This window comes from Lemur catta, chromosome 14, assembly GCF_020740605.2.
Source record: "Lemur catta isolate mLemCat1 chromosome 14, mLemCat1.pri, whole genome shotgun sequence".
Lineage (NCBI taxonomy): Eukaryota > Metazoa > Chordata > Mammalia > Primates > Lemuridae > Lemur > Lemur catta.
In genome coordinates, this window is record NC_059141.1 from 11,744,335 (window position 1) to 11,769,244 (window position 24,910).

The 24,910-nt window shown below is 47.3% G+C and overlaps 2 protein-coding genes across 3 annotated transcripts in view; both read left to right on the forward strand.

Moving 5' to 3' along the window:
- HSPA12A (heat shock protein family A (Hsp70) member 12A) overlaps positions 1 to 11,094 on the forward strand; it is a 61,032-nt gene extending 49,938 nt beyond the window's left edge. For both annotated transcript variants that reach the window (XM_045569057.1, XM_045569058.1), the window contains exons 8-12: positions 2,410 to 2,496; positions 3,034 to 3,138; positions 3,886 to 4,144; positions 6,913 to 7,016; positions 7,905 to 11,094. In XM_045569057.1, the coding sequence (XP_045425013.1) occupies positions 2,410 to 2,496; positions 3,034 to 3,138; positions 3,886 to 4,144; positions 6,913 to 7,016; positions 7,905 to 8,542 (1,193 nt within the window). In that variant the 3' untranslated portion in view covers positions 8,543 to 11,094. The remainder of the gene's footprint in view (positions 1 to 2,409; positions 2,497 to 3,033; positions 3,139 to 3,885; positions 4,145 to 6,912; positions 7,017 to 7,904) is intronic.
- Positions 11,095 to 12,648: 1,554 nt separating this feature from the next.
- C14H10orf82 (chromosome 14 C10orf82 homolog) lies at positions 12,649 to 20,264 on the forward strand. The gene is made up of 6 exons (XM_045568074.1): positions 12,649 to 12,712; positions 14,710 to 14,775; positions 17,442 to 17,660; positions 19,128 to 19,314; positions 19,841 to 19,938; positions 20,061 to 20,264. Exons 2-6 carry the CDS (start codon positions 14,721 to 14,723, stop codon positions 20,231 to 20,233), a joined length of 732 nt encoding a protein of 243 aa, XP_045424030.1. The 5' UTR covers positions 12,649 to 12,712; positions 14,710 to 14,720; the 3' UTR covers positions 20,234 to 20,264.
- The last annotated feature ends 4,646 nt before the right edge of the window (positions 20,265 to 24,910 follow it).

Consider the following 24,910-nt stretch of genomic DNA (forward strand, 5'->3'; position numbering starts at 1 on the left):
TGCCTCAGCCTGCCAGCAGCTGTGTGTTAGTGCCTTAGATCAGATTTACCTGGAATGAACAAAATGAGGCTTCCCTTGAAATCCGAGGGCTTGGTTAGCCCTTTTCTCCCCATGCTCGTCCCCCTCCAGGCTAGCCTCACCGCTGAGGACAGGGGCATTGATGTTTTAAATACCCAGCATGATATTTATTTAAATTTCTGTCTTCATTGTTTTCATTGGGAAAAAGAGGCATGATTGGGTTTCTATCTTACATACTGATTCTTAGTTGTTCTTAAACAGAAGTTCATGTCAGAAGTAGCTAATTATAGCACAGCTCTTTTTAACTTTTTGCAAATATACCACTCACATTTGGAGGGGAGGGGGATCAGCTTTTGAATGATTGCCTTCCCTGAGAGCTCAGTGTTTGGTTTCCTTTCCTGTGACATACCATATCTGCCCCCCACACTGCTCTATGTCTGTGTCCTGTGACTCGTGGAATTTGCTGCTGTCTCCGTGTGCTCAGAGGGTCTTTTTGGTTTTTGAAATCCTCGAACTGTTGGCCACCATGCCTCCGAGGGGCAGTGAGGCAGGGGCTCTGGTGTCAGCCTCACTTTACAATGAGAACATCTTTCCCATCAGGAGGTGGGGGCTGTCTGGGGCTAGCCTGGCAGAGCACTTGATCAGGAGTACCTTTGTTATCAAGGCCCATCACTGGGGAGTGATGGAGCTGGTGCCAGCACCACAAGTTTTGCCATCAGTATTATTTTACTTCTAAAGGAATGAATGGGATCAATAAAGGATACATTTTTCATAATCTTGGGCTTAATTTGCCTGAAACGTGGGCTCATTTGTTGAGAGCTCAGTACAAATTTTATTAGCCTCTCTCGGCCGTGTTTCATGAATGCCATTTTGTTAGCCATCTAGATGGTTTTAGAAAACCAAATGCCCATTATAAGGTCTGTACCAAGTTCATCTGGCGCCAGTGCTGGGAACAGGAGAGAGGCCCAGAATTTGGGGGAGCCCTGCCAGGCCTGCAGGAACTCTTTAATCAGGGGACACCTCCCTCTCCACTGAGAACCAGGCCCTGAAGAACTGGGAGCTGGCCGGGGTTTGCCCTTCTGCTTCCCAGAGAAGAGTGTTTTGTAAACACTGCGTTCCTTGCTGAAAGAGGCTAGCAGGTCAAGGGTGCTTTATTGGAGCATCAGCAACAGAGGGGTTTGTCGGGCAATTCAAAATCAGCAGCACCAGCTTAGGGACTAAAATGGGAGCAAGGTGTGAGGTGGGGGCGGGGCAGCGGGGCAGCGACACCAGGGCCTTCACCTGTAGCATCAGGGCTGCTCTGTTGCTCACAGTAGTCTCATCTGTCAGGCCTCATACTAGGTGCTTTACCTGCATTATCACCTACTATGTCCTGGCTGTCACCCTGGGTGCCTAGGATACACTGGAGAACCAGTCCCTGCTCTGCCCGTGAGGAACTTAGGCCAACTATTATTGTTCCATCTTACGGATGAGGAAACAGGCCCAGAGGGGTTAAGTGATTTGCCCAAACTCCCACCGTGGCTGTGTCCCGCTACTTCTCGGGTACCCCTTCACAGCACCTTTGTCATCTCTAAACATTCCCTAATTCTGCTCTGTCCGACTTCCCTGCGAACCGTTAAACCTCAGAGGCGTGAGGGTCTGTGGTCCGAGGGTTAATTTCAGGCTGCGAGACAAGAGTCGTGGGAACTGCAAGTCCCTTAACCTCGCCTGACCTGGTTTCCTCCTGAACAGGACAATGATTTGTGCCTTGTCCGCCTCCCAGGCGCCCCAGCCACTCAGCACCCCACGCCACGGCCGGAGCTGTGGCCGGAAGCAGAGGTTGTCCCTCCGTGTTCGTGCAAAAAGCGGGGTGGGCTCTGTGGGGTGCAGAGCTTGTGGCGGATGCGCCACCTTGTGGCGTATCGGCCTCAACAGGGCCAGGAAATGGCCCCCAATCCCTTATCCAGGCTCCGGATTAGGAAAACATACCCCACATTCCTAGAATCAGACGAGGCTCCTTGATGCGAAATGTTAAACGGAGCGCACTGCAGGCAGCTTGGCAGATGGCTTCCTCCCTGGGGCAGCAAAGCTGGGAACCGGCCGATTTTATTAACCCATTCCCCAAAAAATGTCACGGGAGGAAGGGACGCTCGTCAGGATGGGGTCTGCGGTGGGCATGGGCCAAAGCTGCCGAGTGGATGAATGGATGGAGGCCGGTGGAAATAGCTACTTTCTCCCAGAAGAGCTGGCTCTGTGATTTCCTGACATTGTATTTATTTACTCATTTTGGTCAAGTGTCACTAATGTTCCATCCCTAAATCTCCTCATGCTATTGCCTCCACTGACTGCAGATGACTGTCCGCTTTTTCATGCTTTCTTACCCGTCGTCATTTTCTTTCTGTCGGCCACTAGCTAAGGAACACATACGGCGTAATCGGCAGAGTCGGACCTTTTTGGTGGAGAATGTCATAGGAGAAATCTGGTCCGAGCTGGAGGAAGGTAGTGTCCTTCAATGTCCTTTGGTCTTGCTGGATTTTTTTGTGCTGCTGGCAAAAATGCATTCCCATTTGTCCCTTTTGCACTTTTGGAAAATGTTCAAAACCAGTGGGTTTTAAAAACCACTCACACAGGGAGAGCGCTTTGGGGAGCTATAATTTTGCATGTTGTAAAACCATATATAGACTCTTCAGAAGAAAGGTAGGACTTGGAACTCACCAGTTCCAGAGTGAGTCTTGTGTTAAACAGCAGGTAATTTCAGGGTGCTGTTCACATGGCAGGAAGTTGCCCACGAGTATGTGCCGGGTATGCAGCACTGTGTGACTCCTAAAGATTCCCTCATCTGGGTTCTCCCTCATCCATGCCTAACCCGCCCTCCTGGGCAGAGATGACTGCATTCTCTTTAGTCATGAATAACTCCCAGTGCTGCAAAACCATTGTACTAGTCACTCAGCTGGGCATACCTAATCATCACCTACCAGCTTGTTTCAGATGGGGTTGACAAGCAGTCTGTATAAAAGATGGCTGTTTTTGTGCCAGGTGACAAGTATGTGGTTGTGGACAGTGGCGGTGGCACCGTAGACCTGACAGTCCATCAGATACGGTTACCGGAGGGACACCTTAAGGAACTGTATAAAGCAACAGGTGAGCCATTGGCTAATTTCCTCATACCTGAGCCATTTCCTGGCAGTTCTGCTTTACTTGTTTGGAATATCTCTCAAAGTTCCATTCTCAAGGCCACTAGCATGTGGGATCGTAGGCGGGAGAGGATACCAACGCCTGTTTGAAATTGGAAAGCAAAATGCAATTAGATGTTCTTTACAACACAAACCTCCACAACTTGGGTTTTGGCATAAAGTGAGCCTGCTTCCTGAAAGTTCTAGAAGGATGCGACTGTAATTGGACGTTGCCTATGGCTTAGTGCTAGGGTCAGCTTTCTAGGGAGGTCTCAGGATACCTTGTCTTGCATCAAGACAGCCAAACCAAAGAACGTGCTCTTTCTCTTTGGGGAGGGGGATAAGTAGTGGATCACACAGGGGCTAGATGAGGCCCGCTGATGTTCCAGACCCTGCCCCTGGATTTCTTGGGTGGGAATACCACGATGCCCCTCATTAGATAAAAATGTTGATTTTATTTAAAATGTAATTGATTTACAACGGATGGTTGAAGAGAGATTTCTGTACGAAAAAGTTTATCCATGTGGAATGACAAGAACCTAAGGGTTCTGAAGTGTAAGTAAAAACTGAGAGCTGTAGTCTGCTTGCTAGGTGGGTCCAAGTCTGCGTCACTCTGTGCTTCAGAGATGGACACAGGTAGGCCTGTTTCTCGGAGGTTGGATTCAGCTTCGAATGCTTTTTAACATCGCGGGCTCCCATTTTGTTCTCCACTCAGGTGGACCCTATGGATCCTTAGGAGTAGATTATGAATTTGAAAAACTTCTGTGTAAAATATTTGGAGAGGATTTTATCGAACAATTCAAAATCAAACGGCCTGCAGCCTGGGTTGACTTAATGATTGCGTTCGAGTCTCGCAAAAGAGCAGCTGCCCCAGACCGAACTAACCCCCTGAACATCACCCTGCCCTTCTCCTTCATTGACTATTACAAGAAGTTCCGTGGGCACAGCGTGGAGCACGCCCTCAGGAAAAGCAAGTGAGTTGGGTTTACCTTTGGCTCAGGGCAATCTCGGGTGGATTGTGTTGGTGGGAGAGAGGAAGGGGGTGTGGACTCTGGGTTCCAATCCTACACTCACTGTGTGACCTTGGGCAAGGGGCTCAACTTCTCTATTCCATAGTTTTTTTAATCTGAAAAATGGGGATAATAATTCCACTTACCTCAGAGGATTGTTGTGAGGATGAAATGAATTCATATATATTAGGTGCTTAGCACAATGCCTGGGACCTGGCAAGAAATATCCATGTGTTAGTTAGCAGTCACTAATAATATAAGATTTATGAAAGCAGGGAAGTTAAGTTTTGGCCACTTCTGCATGCCCAATGTCTAGAAGGGAACCTGGTATATAGTAGGTGCTCTGTAACTAATTGTGGAATGAATCCCATGGGAGTCTAAGTTTCCTGCTAGAAGGTTTCCTGCTAGGTCCCTTGGCTGCAGGCAAGAGTTTATTTTCTAGCTTCTTGCAAAATAAACATATCTGGAAGATGTTTTGAAGCTGAATTTTAAAATAATAGATAAAAATCATAGGTTTCTAATAACCTTAAAAGTTTGTTTGATACATATCCATAGTGAAATGATTACTATAGACAAACATACTTACATATCTATTAACTTTCCGTAATTATTACACCTTGTTCTAATAACCTTAAATTTAAAATCATAACCATAATACCATTATCATACTTAAAAATCAATTCTTCAGTATCATCAAGTATCCAATTAACATCACCATTTTTCCAGTTGTCTCATATGTATTTTTTTCCAGTTTGAGTCGGCATCCAAATGAGGGCTGTACATAGCAACTAAATGGCATGCCTCTCGGGTCCCACTAATGTGCAGGTTCCTCTCCTGCGTTTTTCCTTTATAAGTTATTAGATGCTCAAGCTGGTGGTTTGTCCTACAGAGTTTCCTACAGTCTGGGTTTTGCTCACTGCATGCCTGCAGTGTGTTACGTAACACATTTTATCCCCTGGTTGTTGTTTTGTTTTTGTTTTTTTTTTTCAAATTGGCAGGTTAACTTTCAGGTTTAATCAGATGCAAGTTTGAATTTTTGGCAAATCTACTTCATGGTCTTTCCTATTGAGGCACATCAGGGGACATATAAAGTCTGCTTCTCTCTCCTTTTGTGATGTTAGTAGTCATTGATATCATTGCCTAGGTCCATGAATTCATTAGATTCATTAGGGTGGCCACATGGTTATCATCTTAGTCTATCGTTCATTTATTTCAGCTAGACTACTTCGCTAGAGAGAAACTTTTCTCCTCCGTGGTTTGGTTGCCCTGAAGTGAGGTTCATATAGAAAGACAGGAAAAATGGTTGTTTTTTCCTCTCCATTTATAAGTTAAAAAAACAAAAAGTTATTTCCCAACATTCTCCAAAGTGGCTAATGGTTTTTTTTTTTTTCTTTTGCAAGGGCACGAAGGGCGTGTCATTAAGAATTCATGGATTTAAGCATATTTGGTGTAACTTAAACCAAATTATATTCTTATTGACACTCAAATTATCCCTTCTTGGATAGTAGGAGCTTCTTCGGGTTGGTTCTGAGTCCCTCTGACATGACACTAATGGTCTTTGACAGTGTCTTTGCCTTCTGATACAAGAAGACACTCCTGGCTCATCTTGTACATTCCCTACCCCAGACCTGGAGTTGGCCTTTGGCCTTATGTTCTCTCTGCCCCATTGGTCCCCCACAGAGGGCACCTGCACAGTTCTGGGGCCAGTCAACCCTCCTACTAAGGAAACTGGCCGCAGCCAGCCATGGGGTCACTCCACTCCGCACCATGTTGTCCTTTGGCCAACGCTGTGGAAAGAATTCCTGGTCTGGGAGACCTGGCAGCATCTAGAATGCATTGCTGGGAAGCAGCTGGTGTGTGCTTTGTGTCAGGGACAGAGACACCGTTTGCTTTGCCCTTTTGAACTTTAGAACAGGTGGGCTACACACTGTGGGTTTGGATAAGAAACAGTCCCTGGCATTCGTTGAGTGCCAGAAAGTTTCCAAAGTGTTTTCACAGACATGGTATTTAACTTGATCTTCACAACAACCCCTGTGAGGGAGGTAAGGCAAGTGCTGTTATCCTTGACTTCCAGATATGAAGACGGGGCTCAGAGAAAAAGGAGGCCAACCTGCCTAAGGTCCCATAGCTCCTCAGTGGTGGTGACCAGACTGGAGCCCCACAATCCCGGCACCCCACAATCCTGGCTTCCTGTCCAGGGCTCTTTCTGCTCCACACCACACTTCTGGACATGCTGCCCCTTTGACAGAGATACCATGAGGACCATCCAGTAGGAATTAGGCTTATCCCTGTCTTGTGACAAGTGCCTGGAGGGCTGAGGACATGCATTTGAGCACACATGTTTGTAGCTTTACATAGCAGTATAAGGAACATGTCGTGTGAGCCTTTAACATGCTCGAATCCAAATATTGTTGGACTTGCAACATGGTGCTCCGTAAGAGAGAGAGCCCTTTGTCGCCTGGTCTTTTGCACTAGGCTTTGGCCTCCCCTATTTCAGGGGAAGTCAGTCACAGCCAAATACTAAGATACACAGAGGAGGTTACACTTAGGTTTTAAGTTCCTCAGGTTTCAGGCCCTGGCAGTTTAGGGGGTTCCCAAGGGTGCCTTTGACTTTCAATCCTTTTATGCCCCTGAGATGTGACAGATATCCTGCCAGGGCTCCTGGCTCTGCAGAAAAGTCTGGGTATCGTGTAGATACTCACTGCCTGTTCCTCTCTGCCACGCTCCCACAGTGTGGATTTTGTGAAGTGGTCCTCTCAGGGGATGCTGAGGATGAGTCCAGATGCCATGAATGCCCTGTTTAAGCCGACCATCGACAGCATCATTGAGCATCTCCGTAAGTATCTGCCAGGGCTTGGCCCCTTTGCTGAGGACCAGACTGACTTTTCCTGCATCTCCAGCTAGTGCATGTGAAGCCAGGCTGGCAGGGGACCCAGGCCCAGGACTGGGCAGGGCTCGAGCACGTACGAGGGAGGCTGCTGGGCACAGGTTCTGGGTCCCTCTCCTCAGGTACTGCAAAGCCACTGAGAGTCTGTCTCACCTGGGCCTTCAGTTTGCCCTCAAAAGTCAGAGAGCTGGAAGCTCTAAAGCAATATTACCTGAAAGTTACGGGCCCTAGGAAAGGCACATTCCTTGCTTTATCAGGACAAACTGGGAATCCTTACCCTGCTAGAGGAGAAGGAACTGTGTGTGAACCAAAGGGAAGTGTGCAAGAGGGCAATGCCTTTATCCTGCTCGGTCGGTGGCACTCTCCCAGGGACACATAGCAGACTCACCAGGGACCTTTTCCAGTATCCAAACCCCACCCCCCCCATCCACTTTCCACCCCTCACCTACCAAATCAGATGGGATATTTATGAAAATCCAAGAATTCTATTTATAACAGCCTGCCTTGACTTACTTAACAGAACCACATGTTTGGAGAGCTTTAGGAATATTCATTTATGCATAACAAATTCTATTTAAAATTACTACCATTTATCTGTTCAGATGGGTTTCTGCTTAGTAGCAGCTCTGGCTTTTATTCCTGAACATATTGGTGTGCAAACTCCCTTTCTTTAAAAGATCAGCTCTATAAAAATTCTGTTTAAGAAGCTCAGACTAAGCCTGCCCTCCTTGTTGGCCCAAATGGTTTTGTCCATCCCCCACAGACTCAGGCAGTCCTGTTCCCCCTTGCTTGCTGACTCTTGGTGACAGGATGTTCTCCTTTCCCCTGCCCTTTCAGGGGACCTGTTTCAGAAGCCTGAGGTGTCCGCTGTCAAATTCCTCTTCCTCGTGGGTGGCTTTGCCGAGGCAGCCCTCCTGCAGCAGGCGGTGCAGGCCGCCTTCGGGGACAAGTGCCGGATCATCGTCCCCCAGGATGTGGGCCTCACCATCCTCAAGGGTGCTGTCCTCTTCGGCCTGGACCCCGCCGTCATCAAGGTGCGCCGGTCCCCACTCACCTATGGGGTGGGCGTGCTGAACCGCTATGTGGAGGGCAAGCACCCGCCCGAGAAGCTGCTGGTGAAAGACGGCACTCGCTGGTGCACCGATGTCTTCGACAAGTTCATCTCTGCCGACCAGTCGGTGGCCCTGGGTGAGCTGGTCAAACGTAGCTATACCCCAGCCAAGCCCTCACAGCTGGTCATTGTCATCAACATCTACAGCTCTGAGCAAGACAACGTCAGCTTCATCACCGACCCCGGGGTGAAGAAGTGTGGCACGCTCCGCCTGGATCTCACTGGGACCAGTGGTGTGGCAGTGCCCGCCCGGAGGGAGATCCAGACCCTTATGCAGTTTGGGGACACTGAGATCAAGGCCACAGCCGTTGATATAGCCACCTCCAAGAGTGTCAAAGTCGGGATCGACTTCTTAAATTACTAACCACTCCTCCCTGCCGCCTGCCCCCTCGAATCGACTTACCTGCATCTGCTGACCTCAACCTTGACTGTTCTTTCCCTGACCTTGACCCTTGCCACTGCCCACCTGAATTTCAGCAGGGAAGATGAGAACAATCAAGGCTAGAAACAATTAGGGATTTTTGAGGGCACGGTGGAATCATAAAAACTGCCAGAAATTAGGAATAAAGTTTGGACATAGGAAACTAAAGGATCCTAGAAGAGCAGCTAGTTTTCATAGGTACAAGTGTGGTGAAACAGCCACCGACAAGGGAATCAGTACATTTCTGCAGCAGTGGTTGAGTTTGCTCGGAATCGATCTCTGTTAAGTAGGATTTACGATGCCCTCTTGCTATCTTTCTAGATTTAAAATGAGATCTTTGAGCCAGGAGGAGATCTTCTTCTGAGACTTTTAAATTTTTTTGGATGGCAGTCAGTATAAAATGCCACCCATCTGCAGTTAATTTCTTTTCATCATTATGTGATTGAAAGTGGTGATTCACTGGGAGCTTGGAATGTTTTTAGCTGGTGGTAGAAGACTGCCTACACCGGGCACTGTTTTAGGTTCTCGTATCATTTAAATAACAGGGAAGTTCTGGGGAGAACAACTGTAGCCTTGGCTAATCCACTCTGATTCTCGTGAGTAGGAGAGCTGATACCTCACCTTTTCAGCAAGTGAAAAGTTGCTCTGATGGAAATGGATGTTAAAGAGTTACTGACAGATCCCAAATTATATGCTGTGATATAATTCCCAGAATGCCAAGTCCTGATTTCTGAGTTCATAAGTAATTCTAGTTAATCTTAGTAGAAATTCTGTGTGAGAAAATGAGGTTGCCATATGCCTTGTTCACAGAAGGCCAGGACAGCCCCCACCTTGAAAAGCATCTAGCTTTTAAATTAACCCCCTCCTCCCCACTCACCTTCATCCCCCTAAGAGTTTTGGCCATTTATTCCCACATTTTGAAAGGAATACTTGGTGAAATATGAGCAGAGCCATCTGTTCTATGAAATGTGTCATTAATATCTTCAGTTTTTAAAGTCTATCTAAAAATAACGTGTAGATCTGTACTTGATGGATTAAGCCATTTTTTTTTCCAAAGCAGCTCTGTGCTCACCTGCATCAGAATTGCCTGGGTGCTTGTTAAAAACAGGTTCCTGGATCCTGCAGTCACCCTTGGTGAGGGGACCAGGTTCAACTGAAATCTGGCAAATGCTAACTTCAGGTTCTGCTGAAGCTGAACCACAGACTACAGCACCCTGTGATCTTCCCCTTAGGTTCCCTTAGGAAGACGATTTACACATGAAGGTGATCCTGCACCTTGCCCCTTGGTCAGTGGGGTTGAGGCGTAGAGATGGCCCTTTTAACCCTCATAGGAGGGGCCTAGAGAGGAAAGAGATTTCGAGAAAGGAACCCTGGGGCTGACTGAGGAACCAACCAGAGGGTCTGGTCTGCCTTCTCTCCTTCCCCACTGCACAAAGCCAGTTTTCTCCAACATTCTGGAGCCAATTGAGGAAAAAGAATCAAGAATCTGACTCACAGCCCATCTGACCTGTTCAAAGCTGTGTTTTCCACCTGCTGGAACTCGTTCCGATTTTAAATCACTGGAGGCATGCATAATGAATGAATAGAGAATGAGCGAATGAACTTCGAATGCAAGTTGGATTCACAAACCCCTTATCATGGCAGATATGCAGATTTTAAATAGCTTTTTCAATTTCATTTTAACATCTTTTTACATCGCCTGCTGCAGAATTCCTTACTAGAATGTAAAACACGAGCAAACCACAGAACTAGAGAACGCTAGTCACATAATTTGGTTGCAGGATTTTGTTATCCAGGCACAAAGGTATATTCTCCTGCTACCTGCGCTGCTTCAAAAGCTAAATGTTATGGGTCTGTCTTTGGTGTTGCCAGCCATATTCTACAAATGAGACTTTTCAATGTTGTTATGAGTAATATAATTTTATGTATATATTAGAATGTTGTACAGAATCTTTATTTCTACAATGTGCTTTTCTTGTTTTTAAAAAAGGAAATGCTCTTTAATTGCTGTCCCTAATTTTCCACAGTTTCATTTTTTAATTGTGCTCACTAATCATCCATTTGTGCCGATACCAAGCTATGGACTATGTTTGCAAGACTGAGCAATAGACAGAGGTGCCTAGGTCAGAACACTCTGAACGCAGACCACCTGGGTCAACAGCCTCATCAGACCTTTCTACACGCACATCCTTCCCAAAGATTCACAGATTATATTTAAAAGAGCATATTTTATCAATTCTCTTGTACAGACTTTGAGAGCTAAACATTCTGGTTCTGTAAGCAATGTGACTGTGCAGAACCACTTTAGAAAGCTCTGAGTCTGGAGGTGTTGTCAACCTCTCTTCTGGGGCAAAGCAGTTGCTCTGAAGGCAAAATGTGGCTCACTGTGTGTGATGTTTTCAGTATGCCGGAAAGGAACCAAGTGGTACATAGACCCAGCTTTTCTCCTGGGTTAAGTGTAAGTGTGAGTAATATAGTTGAGCCCCTCCCCACCCCACCCCACCCCACCCCACCCCACCCTGCTTTTTTTGCTAACATAAAGCCTTTCCCAGCTTGAATTAAGGATGTCTCCTTGTCTACTATTCTCTTAAATGAGCTGATAGGAATCTGCAGTGTTTGCAAATAGATGGGGAGGGTGATAATCTTACTGGACTTTCTTCTGGCCACATATGCAGCCCTAGTAGTCAAACTCCTTAAACGAAACCAACCCCCAAATCCATCCCTCGCTCCCCCCACCCCCGCCCCCCGCTGAAGTATTCTAGAATGAAAGCACTGGATAAGTACACTTGGACACATTTTCTAATCTTAGGAAGTTTCTCGAAGGCCTGTTTTGACCCACTACTCAATTGCCCCTGGGCATATTATCTGATATTCATATTTCTTGGAAGCAGACTGTCAAGGATTTCCTTTGTAACTACCTTTTCTGTACACAGCAGGCATTAATAAATGCTGAATGACAGACAAGTTACAGACAGGATAGGGGAAAAAAGGAGCCACACAAATGTTTTTGCAAAGTGATAGCTGAGATCAGTCCAGATTACAAAGGCTGCCCTACCTTTAGAATGTTATTTAGACCAAGTTTAGCTTTTAGAGACCAGGTCTGGTTAATTGCCAGGGTAGCAAAGAATCGCATGCACCAATATATACAGGAGTCAAAATGCATTATTAGTCGAAGATCGAATTTCACGTAGTAGAGATGTAATAGCTGTGATTAAGCTGCATATGTACGCTGGGAAATGGGTGACTAGTATAAAAGTTGTTGGCCATAATGTCACACCTCTCATCTGCTTGAATTCTAAAATACTAGCTATTGGGGTCTTGTTCACCACAAGATAAATTCAAATTTCACAGAACTTTGCAGCAGTTCACAACTTGACAGGATTGTATCTGCAAACTGTCTTCACGGATGTCAAATAAAGCAAAACTCTGGATCTCATGTGGCCCAGATTTTTTTTCCCCCATTCTGGGTTTGTAAATGGAATTATGGACAGGTAATTAACTGACCTCCCCTTCCACCCCATCTCAGGTGGAGATTGATTTTCAGGTCCTTTACCAAGTGTTTTAAGTTTTATTAACAGTCATTGCAACAAGACTAGCCCCTCTGTGTGCTGGGAACCAAGGCTCCATTAGTGGCCACAGAGCCCCTTTCCCCTCCAAGCTAGAAGAAAGTGGTCCAGCCAGAGAGAAGTAAGATAAGCGGGGTGGCCACTGACAACTCCACCGGCCCCTAATGAAAGTCATTAAAAACATGCAGGAGGCCTGGGACCAGCATGTGCCCCTGGGCATCCCAGCAGGCACATGACACTTGCGTTAATTCCAGGACTCACACCTGGGTCACTCCCCAGAGTTGGCTCTACAAGGAGGTCTGAAGTGGAGTCCGAGGGCTCTTAAGAGGGGTCTAAATGACGGTTGGGTCCACCGGTCTTCATCAGAAGCCCAGTTGCTAGGAGAGAAGAGGCAGGGAGGCTGGGCCGGGCAGCAAACACACGTGTGCTGGGACGTTGTGCCGCCGGGCAGCCGGCTTCCGTTTCCTCCTCTGCAAAGGGAGCGCTGGCCCCTGTCTGCGAAGCCAGACCTGAGTTCTCCATCTGGTTTAAGGACGGTTAGAAAGGAGTAAGACTCGCCTTCCCCAGGCAGCCCTTCGTTTGGGGGCCCTGCCCCGGCCCCCTGAAAATCCGGCCTCTCCTAATGGGAGACTGAAGGAGGGGCCGGGGTGCCAGGTCCGGACGCCACCATAGGGCCTCACCCCTTCCCCGGGCTGCCTCTCGGACGTCTCCGTTTCGCCCCGACAAGGGCGGAGGCCTGTTCCCAACCGCGGCTCCCCGCGCCCGACCCCCAGGCCGCAGCCGGCCCGACGCCGCCGTGTCTACGCGGGCGAGATGGCCGCTTGGGCCCAGAGCGGTGGCGCCGGCCCCTGTGCCCCGCTGTGGGGACACCGCACGGGGGACAGCTTTGAAGCCAAATTATTTGTTGGGGGGGGGCCGGGCTGAGCTGGGGGAAGTGCCCAAATTCACCGTGTTCACCCACGGCCTCCCCGTTCCCAGTGGGGGGCAGGGGAAGTGGGGAAGGGACAGGGTGAGGCCGTCCTCGCTCCCCACCCCCCCGCCCGGTGAGCACACAAAGGCCTGGCTGGAGGGTGGGGGGCGCTGGGACAGAGGCTGGGGTGGGCAGGAGGCCCCACCAGGCACGATCCAGGCCCACCCAGGTGAGCGCCAGGGAGCCGGAAGGGGTCCTGTCCTGGCTTTCTGGCCCCCTCCCGGTTCCTCCCTCGGGACACCTCCTCCAGGCAGGGTTTAGAGGTCATCTGTTCGTATCCCCTTTCACTCTAAAACCCCCCCGGCCTTATTTTCCCTCATCTATAAAATGGGGACTCCAGTAGAAACTAACTCTTAGGGAAGCTGTGGGGATTAAACAAGAACCGTTCTGCTTCAGCCATGTGGGTATAGCCAGTGTTCTATAAGTATCTGTTACCTTTTTTAATTCTCTTCTGGAAATGGGTATAATAATAGCATTTATGGGGCTGTTGAGAGGATTAAATAAGTTAACACATACGTGTAAAGCTTTCAGAACAATTCTTGGGAAGCAGGTGGTCTGTGTTGTTGGATGTGGATTCAGAGCCAGGTCTGTGACTGCAGGACCAGCGTCTCCTCTCAGGAACCAGACACGTGAGATCAGGGGCCTCGACGTGGTGCAGTCCTCACTGCTGTCAGCCTGGTGGGGGCCGAACTGTCTTAACAATTCCCATCACTGCTGGATAACCCATGACTGTGGCCCTCCCTCCACCCTGAATTTCCTTCCCCTGGCCTCCGGGGCATCACTTTAAAGAGATGAACTGGCTTGGCAGGGTCGGACGTGGCAAGGCCATGGCTCATTTGCAGGGACTACCAGCGATGCCCAAAGAGGGAAGGGGTCTTGTTCCAGAAACAGCATCCACATAAACTCATGCTTCAGTGGACCCCCCCACCACCCTCTTCTCACTCATCTTGGACTCTGTGTTAGCCTTTTGGGACTTCCTGACCCCTTCAAGCCATAACTTACTCTAATTCTTTGTTGTGCGGGGCCTTCCTATGTGTTTATTAGCATCCTGGCCACTAGATACCAGTGGCATCCCATTCCCCAGATGTGACAACCTAAAATGTCTCTAGACATTGCCAGATATTCCAGGGGTGAGAGTGGGGACTGGCAAAAATTACCTGGGTAAAGAAAGGGCTCTGGAGGTGTGAGTGCCTTGTCTCTCCCCTCCCCCAAGACTTATTGTCCTTACATGGGGGCTCCCGGGCCTTGCACATCTTTATATTGCCAACCTGTGTTACATTCCATGGCCATAGTGTGTGTATAATTCATGATTGATGGATGGATGGATGGATGGAAGGTTGTGTGGAGAGGAGGAGGCCTCCATGGGAAGGTAGACACTGGGAGTACCAGGTCGTTGGTTCATAACTGAAGCCAGTACATCCACTGGCTTTTGGTAAGATGGTGGTGCTGCCTCTCTGTCCCAACCCCTGGCAACTCACTCTTCCACTCCCAAGGGCTTGCACACACACCCAGTAAGTTCTTGAGGCAGGGACTTTTGATGAGAACATTTCATTCTTCCTTCCCTTCATTAACAGAGAGAGAAACCATGGAATCTTCCAAAACCTTCATGAGAAATCTTCCAATCACACCAGGCTACAGTGGTAAGTATGGATGGTATGTGTAGCCATGCTTGGCAGGAGAACCCTGGTCTTGGTCTCTGTTCCTGCCTTGGCTCACTATCTGGCCTACTGGGACAGTATAGGTGCTCTAGCTTTTTTTGCTTTCTTTTTTTTTTTTTTTTTAAGACACAGGTTCTTGCTCTGTCGCCTAGGCTAAAGCGCAGTGGCACAATCCTAGCTCACTGCATCCTTGAACTCGTGGACTCAAGATCTTGATTCCCGCTGCCTCAGCCTCTGGAGTAGCTGGGACTATAGGCATGTACTACCATAGCCCACTGATTTTTAAATTTTTTTTGTAGAGACAGGGTCTTGCTGTGTTTCCTAGGCTGGTCTCGAATTCCTGGCCTCAAGCAATCCTCCTGCCTTGGCCTCCAAAAGTGTGGAGATTATAGGCATGAGCCATTGCTCTTGGCAGCTCTAGCTTTTAAGACACACACTGAGAGCACTCCATTGCTGAAGATGGCTGATAGTCAGGTTCTATAAATAGAGAGGTAGAACTTAGGCCAGATCTCCCAGGACGTGGCCTAGTATTCAGGAAGCACTTAATGTCTGTTGAATGAATTTGGACCAGGATAGACACAGTGTGATGAGGACAGATACATGAATGAGGGGGACCCTGTCCTTCTTCCCAAGTTGGGCTTTCTCAAGTCTCCCAAAAAGGTCATTCTTACGCTTCCATTCCTTTTTGTGTCCCCTAAAGGGAGGGTGGCCCACTGCCCTGGTTTGCCAGGTACTGTCTTGGCTTTAGCACTGAAAGTCCTGCATCCAGGAAACCCCTCGGTCCTTGGCAAACTCATTGCCCTACCTAGAGACTGTTTCTCCTTAGGCTTCTGGGCAACCGAGAACTTACTAAGTCACATCCCTGTGGGTGACAAACTCAGAGGTCCTCTTAGGCCCTTTGCTGTCCCACACAGCTGTTCTCAGGAGGGGTGGTGCTTGGGGAATATGCCAAGGCTGCCCAGCCTCACCCTGTTGCTACTGGCTGGTTAAGAGAACAGGCTTTGGATTCAGACAAACTGAGGTTCAAATCTGCTCGACCATCACCTGTGCTACTATAAGTGACTTACCTCTCTATAGTAAGTAAAAATTCCATAAAATGGATGTGTTAGTTTCTAGGACTGCTGTAATAAGTTACCACAAACTGGGTGGTTTAAAAACAACAGAAATGTTCTGGAGGCTGGAAGGCTGAAATCAAGGTGTCTGCAGGAAGATGCTCTTTGAAAGCTCTAGGGGAGGATCCTACCTTTGCCTCTTCCAGTTTCTGGAGGCCCCAGTGTTCCTTGGCTTGTGGCAGCATCTCTCCAGTTGCCGTCTCCATCTTCACATACCTTTTCCCCTGTGGCTCTGTGGCTCCAATCCACCTCTTCCTTCCCTTATAAGGACACCAGTCATTGGATTTAGGACCCACCCTAAATCCAGGACGATCTCATTTTTAGATCCTTTACTTAATTACATCTGCAAAGACCCCATTTCTAGATAAGAGCACATTCACAGGTATCAGGGGTTAGGATTTGGAGATCTCTATTTGGGGGGATACAGTTCAACCACTACATGGGATATCAAAAGATTGTTGTGAGCATTAAAGGAGTCAGCATACATAACCTATTTTAAATGTCTTAGTCCTTGGCAAGACACTTGTATTCCCAATTCCTACGTGCGCATGCATATATACACTGAGATAAAATCTGTGCAGATCAAAGCAGGCCCTGATGGCAGGGAAACCACTATGGCAGGGACCCTGGGATTCTGTGGCCTCCCCATGACATTAGGGGAGACTTGCTGGTACATGGAGGACTTCCAGCGCTGTCAAGATCAGTCTAGTAATCAGATTCTTCCAGAGGTAGCTTATTGTACGGCACAGGGGGTGGGGGTTGCTTTTTTCAACTTTGAAGCCAGGTTTTGTTTTCCTAGGGGCAAAGTCAAAAATGTTGGGCTTCAATAATGAGAGACACTTATTTATTTGTTTTGCAGCTTAAAACCAAGTTCTTAACCAGTTTTGCTCATTTGTTCTTCCAAAAAATGGTTTTATTGTGACAATATTATAGTACTTAGGATTCAGCATCCAGTTTAAATAAATAGCTGTGTTTTACCCACACTAATTGTAATGATTATATGTTATTTTGTGGGAAATGGTGACAAATTGTTCTAGGGGTGGGTCTTGCAGATAATGAATTTACCTTTTTGTGTAATAGGTCTCTGCTTTTAATAAGCCTGCAATTTCCCGATGGTCCAGCAAGAAAGATCCCAAATTGCATTTGGGAAGTGTCGGAGAAAATAAGCTTTCTCTCTAAAAAGATGAATAATTTCAATTACTCCTCAGACTATCATTTTGTCCCATTAAATGCTTTCCCCGTTTGCCGTTCAGGCTGACGTCAGGGGCTTTGCCATCAAAGAATATTACTGTCATCGCCTTTATTGAAATGGGCCTTCTCTCCACAGCTCCAAGGTCATTTTTTGTGGCCCTGGGAGGGCCCAGCCACAGTGGAAACAACAACACTGCTTGTATTAATGGCCTTTGGAGAAATGGCAGTGCTGCTGGCTGAGGAAGAGGTGCCAAGGGGTGGGCTGAAATTCTGGGCAGTTTAGGCAGGCTCTAAATTCCTTGCCGGCTGCCTTGCTGAAGGCTGTGATTCCATCGGCTCTTGCAGGCTTTGTGCCGTTCCTTAGCTGCCAGGGAACCGCCAATGAGGATGACATGGGCCACTGTCTGAAAACCTTCCAGGAGAACACCCAGCGCTATAAAGACCAGCTGGAGGAATTTCGCTGCTCCGTGGCCAACGCCCCGAAACTGAAGCCCGTCAACTCCGAGGAGACGGTCCTGCGGGCGCTGCACCAGTACTACCGGCAGTACCACCCCATGCTCCTGGGTACCAGCTGCCTGAAACTCTCTTCCCTCGCCTCTGGCCCCAAGTGCAGATCCTCCCAGGCCAGCTGAGCTGCCACAGAGCCCTCAGAATCCAGCACAGTTCCAAATCCCCAGGAGGCAGCGTGAAATGGAAAGGCTCCATTTCTTAAAATGAGAAAGACACATTTCCCGGGGAAAGGGGCATAGTCCTGGTCAGGGAGGAAGGGTGCTGATCTGAGAACTAAGGGACCCTAGGCAAGTCACAATTAGTTTTCAGGCATCAGTAATAAATAGTTACCATAATTTGGTGGCTTTCTCTGTGCCAGGCACCATCATTTCAGTAACCACTCACAACAACCCTATGAGGTCAAGACTGTTACTCCCGTCTTCGAGATGGGGGAGTGAGGCTTTGAGAGGTAGTGTCACTTGGCTGAGGTCTGAGTGTGGACTCTGAAGTCAGACCTGGGTTTGAATCCAGTTCTTCCAGGTGCTAGCTGGGTGGGAAGGGGTGTCATACTGATGATGTGATCATATAATGATAATAATCACAACAATGATTTGACCTATATCATTTTTAAGGTCTAAAGGCTTGTAGGAAAAGTGATGGATTGATTGCCTTTATTGTTATTAGTATAATTATAATTGTTTGGGGGCTTTTCAAGAATGCATGATAATTAACATGTTTGCTGTGCCTTAAGATTTTCCAAGTGTTACTCCAAGCAATAGTAAGGATGTTTGCTGAAGAGTCCGGGTATAGCCCAGCCCTGTGACTACTGCTGTGGATCTAGAGCAGCTTGCTTTCCCTCTCTGGGCTCCGGTTTCTTCATCTATGGCAGGGAAGGATGGACTAGGTGCTTCCTAGGTCCTTTCCAGCTCTGAAGGTGTGGGACTCAGTGGCCTAATTAGGCTCTTACACAAGTGGAGGTGGCATTTGGGGCAGTGAAACTTGCCCCAGGTCACCCAGCCAGAGTCAGAGCCAGGACTGGGAGGCGGGTTCCTGTGCTGAGTCTGATGTGCTTTCTCCAAACCTGGGTGCATCTCTTGATTTCTTCCCTCACGTAAACTGCCACAGACTCTGACTCTGTGACTCGCAGAGGCATGTCTGAAGCTTTTTCATTAACCTGGGAAAGAAGCAGGATCTGTTTAAGACCAAGGACCTGAGGATCAGACAGAGCCAGGTTTGAATACTGGCCCTGCCACTTCCTGGCTATGTGACCTCTTCAAGGTCTCAGCCTCCTCCTTCATACAGTAGAGGTAATAACGGTTCCAACCTTTTAGAGTTTGTGAGAGAATTAAATGAGATACTACCTGTAAAGCGCCTACCAAGGTGCCTGGCATGGAGAATCAGCCAATGAGTGGTGGCTGCCCTTAGTAGGTCCATAGGCCGAGGGCTCACCCTGGGTTAAGTGTTGAGGCGCCATCTAATTCAAGAGCTCTACCCACTGTGTGGCTTTCCAAGGTCTTCAGGAAGCATGGTGTCTTTTTACAGAATGCAAATACATAAAGAAACCTCTCCACGAGCCCCCGATCCCTGGCTGGGCGGGCTACCTGCCGAGAGCCAGGGTCACGGAACTTGGTTGTGCCACGAGGTACACTGTCATGGCCAAAAACTGCTACAAGGACTTCCTGGACCTCATGGAGCGGGCCAAGAGGGCACGTCTGAAACCATATGAGGAGTAAGTCTGGCTTGGGTCCTAACCCCGGGCACAAGCTCAAGGGAGAAAAGCAGACCTGGCCAGGGCTTTACCAGATGTGCCCATCCCAGGACAAGGACTGTTTCTGTGTCTGATTTGTTGTAGATAAAGTGCCCGAGTTGCAGTTGCAGGGCCTTCCCCATAGGCAGCCGCCCTCCGCTCCCCACCTGTGCTCAGCATTGCCCAGCAGCCCTGCTTGGGGTCTCTGTGGGTTTGCAGGGAGGGTTGGGAGTAAACACCAACAGGGCTCCCCGACCTGGCAGCAGCCTGATGCCCAAGGGCACTGAGTGGGTGAGAAGGCAGGGGACAGCAGGGCGCTGCATAGGATGGCTCTTGTGGTCTCAGTTTTCTATTCTGCAAAATGGGGATGATGATCTTTACCTTTAGGATAAATTGTGAGGATTAAAAATAAACAGCCATGTTCACACAGGACCTGCCTATATTATATGAATTCTTATATTTATTCTCCATAAAAGGGGTAACTTTATGACTTCTGTTCTTATTTTAGAATATACGGAGTTAGCTCCACACAACCTTCTGCTCCTTCTCCAAGAGTTTTGCAGCACAAAGGGCTGCTGCCGAAATATCCAGATTTCTCTGTTCCAGGTAAGGAAGGACTCTTTCTTTCCTTTGTACTGTTTTTTTAAAAGGGGATGAAATGTTTGTGATGGCCTCTCTGCTTAGCTGGGCCACTTGCGTACAACTTAAGTGGCTGGTTTGTCTTTCAGATGGAAGCTGCCCTGGTCTTGAAAGACCCCTGGGAGAGGACCCCAGAGCTCTGATAATGCGTGGCTGTGCTCAGAGGCCAAATTTGTCAGGTTACGGGAAGATTTATCTAGAGCCACTGTGCTCAGCAAAGCATGCAGAGGCTAGAAACCTAGAATCTCCCAAGGAGAGGTGAACCTTAAGGGGAGGTTCAAAAACCTGCCATTCTTGCATCCAAATCAGTCCCTTACTCACACCCCAATGGGCAATAAGGAACTTTAATAACAAGAATTATTTAACTGCTGCCTGTATCCTAAGCCATTGGCAATAGCATGTCATTAATGAAAAGACCTTTTATTATCATGTGGTCTACAGAAGATACTTCCCAGAATGCTAAAGGTTTTTGAGCAGGTTTTTTTCTAGGTTATATTGACCTTGAGCCAGGGGGTTGGGGGGCATCTGTTCCTGACCAAGCTCTTCATTGAAGACCTAGTTCAGCCTTCTAACTAGGTCGTCCTCCTGGGTCCTTTTGTGGCACGTCCCCAACACTGGCACAGATGCCATGCCCTCCCCAGTCCTGATTTTTCCGAATCCCAGTCTGCAGGAGGGTCCGGCTGGCAGACACCAGCTGCATTAGTTTGCTAGGGCTGCCTTAATAGAGTACCACAAACGGGGTGGCTTAAGACAATAGAAATTTATCATTTCACAGTTGTGGAGACCGGAAGTCCAAAATTGGGTGTTAGCAGGGCCATGCCTCTCGGAAGCCCGTAGGGGAATCCTTCCTTGCCCCCTCTTAGCTTGTGATGGTTTGCGGCAACTTCGGCATTTCTTGCTGCATAGCTCTAATCTCCGTGAGTCTCTGTGCCTTCACGTGGCCATCTTCTTACAAAGTCAACTGTGCATGGCATTGGATTAGGAGCCACCCTGCTCCAGTCACCTCGTCTTAGCTAATTACACCTGAATAGCCCTGTTTCCAAATATGTCACATTCTGAGGTACTGGGGACTAGAACTTTAATGTATCTCTTTTGAGGGACACAGTTGAACCCACGACGCTGGGTAACATCGTCTTACCACTGACAGGCACTCTGACCTCCCTGGGCAGCCATCAGCTCACAGAAGAAATCAAAAGCAGTTCCTGGGACGGCAAGGCTGTTGGCATCAGAAAGCTCAGAAATGTGCCCAGCCGAAAGATTCAGCAAGCTCCCCCCTGGGAGTTTTTCCCAAGGCAAGAATTTTGCCTGGGCTCCCTGGACTCCCAAGTTCCATGGGTAGAAATCAGGAAGTGGGAGAACTTTGATGAGAAAAAAGTTACATCTTTGTTTTCACTAACCTCCAAGTGGAATTTAGTATTTCCTTCATTTATGAATGTAAGCAACAGACTACAGCAGTACCTGTCACTTAGCCCGATACTCATCACAGATCTTTTCATATCATATGACAGTTGTCTCACACAGCTTGACACAATGTTAAAGCTCATCACGACTTTATAATCATAGTAGTTATTAGGGCTACTATTTCTACTCTCTAACATTATTCAATATATGAATAAAGAAACACAAATGGGGCCGGGTGTGGTGGCTCACGCCTGTAATCCTAGCCCTCTGGGAGGCCGAGGCGGGTGGATCACTGGAGGTCAGGAGTTCGAGACCAGCCTGAGCGAGACCCCGTCCCTACTAAAAATAGAAATAAAAAAATTATCTGGACAACTAAAAATATAGATAGAAAATATTAGCCCGGCATGGTGGCACATGCCTGTAGTCCCAGCTACTCGGGAGGCTGAGGCAGGAGGATCGCTTGAGCCCAGGAGTTTGAGGTTGCTGTGAGCTAGGCTGATGCCACGGCACTCACTCTAGCCTGGGCAACAGAGCGACACTCTGTCTCAAAAAAAAAAAAAAAAAGAAAACACAAATGGTTATTTTATAAATTTGTTCTTTATAATATTTTGATAATGATTTAATATATATCAAAATGTTTATAATATTTTGATAATGCATTTTACTTTATATGTTTGAAAACATTTTGAGAAGAGGTCTGCCAGTTTCACCAGATAGCCAGAGGGTTCCTAGCACAGAATTGGTTAAGAACCCTCGTCCAGAGAAGCAACCAGGGATGTATGTTAAGGTGATTGTCATACAAAACCAAACAATGACCCCCTCCCTACAGGATTTGAGATTACAGTAAATCTCATTATTAAAAAATAATGTGATGGAAGAATGCTTTTGTGAAAAAATATTAGGAAACAGTATGCGAAAAAGGCAGGTCCTAAAAACTGTATAATAGTAGCAAACCTCTGTGCATCTCTCTCTCTCTCTCTCTCTCTCTCTCTCTCTCTCTCTCTCTCTCTCTCTGTCACACACACACACACACACACACACACACACACACACTAATCCTGTTTTTTGTTAAACCAAGGGGGATTGCTAACCTATAATGCTAGCAATGGTCATTTGGGTGTTGGCCTGATGGTCATTTTTATTTTCTTATTTGTGCTTTTTCCAATTTCCCACAGCCAATAGGTGTTGCTTCCATAATCAGGAAAAAAAATGTCATTTACAAAATCCTTATTTGAATTGGCTAAAAGATATTTTAGGATTTTAGAGATTATATGTTTAAAGACAAAAGTCATCTTAATAGAAGCTAGCTGGCCTTCTCTTCAAAAGGCTGGGGCAAAGCTCACAGAAAAGTCAGGATTTCTTCCGGCATTCTTAAAACCCTGCAAGAGTGATCCACAATCCCAGCAAGGAAACCCACTGCTAGATCTCTCACCTGCGGGGCCGAGTGGCCCAGCCTGCTGCATCTCCGAATGAGCCACGTGGTATTCGTGTCTGCCTGGCCCCCTCTCCCAAACCCACAGAGTTAGCAAATGGCTGCTTGCGGCTCAAGGTTATTGGGGTCTTTGCCCGTGAAATTAAGGGGGGTTCCAGGACTGCAATGATTCCTTGCAACTGTCCTCATCTTACTCTCAGCCATGGGATCATATCGTGCATCAATATTTAAGTCATTTACAATTCCCTTTGCACCAACTTCTAAAAAATGGCTTGAGCTGTAAAACTGAAACAAAAACAAGAAACAACCACCCAGTGACAGTGGTAACAAAATTAAATAAAGACAGTTATAAACATTCTTTAATAGTATCTAATTCTTTTACAACTTTATGAATAAGATTACCAAGTTCCATGTGCAAATCTGTAACTCTTTTGTTTAAGCTGTTCTGCACTGTAATTCTTTTCCTGAATCTTTATCCTTTCTGTTTCTCCCTAGCCTATAATTTCTAGAGCTTTGTCTATTGGCGGGGGAGGTAGAGAGGTGATTTTACTGCTCAGCAAATTATCATTATTAGCACAAGCTGCATCTGTAATGAGCTCATTCTTGCCACTAAAATCAATTTCGTTACCTGATAGACAAAATTCACTGGGCCTTTTGTTGGGATAGTTTGACTCCATGGCAATAAAGTGCTCCTTTAGGGTCACTTAATTCTCTTTCTGGGCAAGAATTGACAGTTCTCTCTGAGGTCGGTGTTGGGAGGCATTGCCAGGGTTCTCTGTCCCTGCTCCCCGTCCAGAGTGTTGTGACCAGCAGGCTCTTAATAGGATCTCAATCATGGCTTTAAGTTAATGTTGCTCAAGCATAGCTGTGAAGTGCACAAGCAGGAGTCAGACTCCTTGAGTTCGTATCTCAACTTGGCTTTTTTATGGCTGTGTGTCCCTAGACATCTTCCTTAACCTCTCTGAACTTCAAATTCCTACTTTGTGAAATGAAGATAATAAAAGTCTCTACACAGTAGTGTGAGTATAAAGATTAAGAGATTAGGCAGGTAAATCTGGCCCACATGTGCCCAGTAAATATTATTATCAGTTACATTTACCATTGGGGTAAAGGGACCTAGAACAATTGCTATAGATGATATGGGTTAGAGGTAGGGAGGTGATGTCTGTGAGTCCACACAGTGAGTTACTGGCAGAACAGGATTCCGAACCCAGAGCTCCTGGCCCCTAAAGGAGTGCTGTATTTATCATAGCATTTTCCCCCTGGGATTCTATCCTGTGAGGCAGGCAGAACAGGTGTGATCAGTCAACAATGAAAACAGCAACAGCAGCAGCTAATGAGTATAGAGTACTTGCTTACGTAGACTCTAAGCCCCTCCCTGGAATAGCTTATTTAATTAGTATAAATAATTCTCATTTTACAGATGGGAAAACTGAGGCACACAGGTTAAGCAGTTTGCTCAGGGTCACACAGACAATAAATGGTAGAGCCAGAAATTGTACCTAGGCAGTCTGAGGCCAGGAAACACACACTTAACTTTCATGCCATGCTGCCATGTTCTGAGTCTCCTCGGTGGCCATTGTCACAGGAGCATGCACTACTTCCGAAAGAGTCATGGTTCCAACACCGAATCAGCTCAGAAAGAAATCAGATGAGAGATAAACACGAGGAACACAAAAGCGTGACAAACGTGGCAGAGCCAGTGTGCCAGGGTTAAAGGTGTTCTGAGCTGGGCTTTGGGGTCCTTGTACCTGTTTGTGCCGCATAACTGCGGGGTGACCTTAAGCAAGAAACCTAAGTGCTCCAAGCCCCAGTTTCCTCAGTTACGAAATGATAACGATACCTTCCTCATGAGGTTATTCTGCAGGATTAAATGAAGTAATGTGCACAAAGGGCTTGGCATGGCATTGTGCAGGCATAAAACTTGTAGACCTCCCATTTCTTCTTTCCTGAAAGGCAAAGGTTGAAAGGTTCAATTAAGGATGGAGACTAGACACCCTCGTGCCCTTGCTCTGCTCTGAGGCCTAGCTCATCAGCTTCCTGGCCCACCCAAGAGTTTCAGGAGTTTGGGTCTTGCTTCCTTCTTTCCCAGAAGGCCTCTGGGTT

Excerpts from the sequence above, each read along its gene's own strand:
- C14H10orf82 (XM_045568074.1), top strand. The coding sequence starts at position 14,721 with ATGGAATCTTCCAAAACCTTCATGAGAAATCTTCCAATCACACCAGGC. Across the intron at positions 14,776-17,441 it reads AATCACACCAGGCTACAGTG|GCTTTGTGCCGTTCCTTAGC; the intron begins GTAAGTATGGAT and ends CGGCTCTTGCAG. Across the intron at positions 17,661-19,127 it reads GTACCACCCCATGCTCCTGG|AATGCAAATACATAAAGAAA; the intron begins GTACCAGCTGCC and ends GTCTTTTTACAG.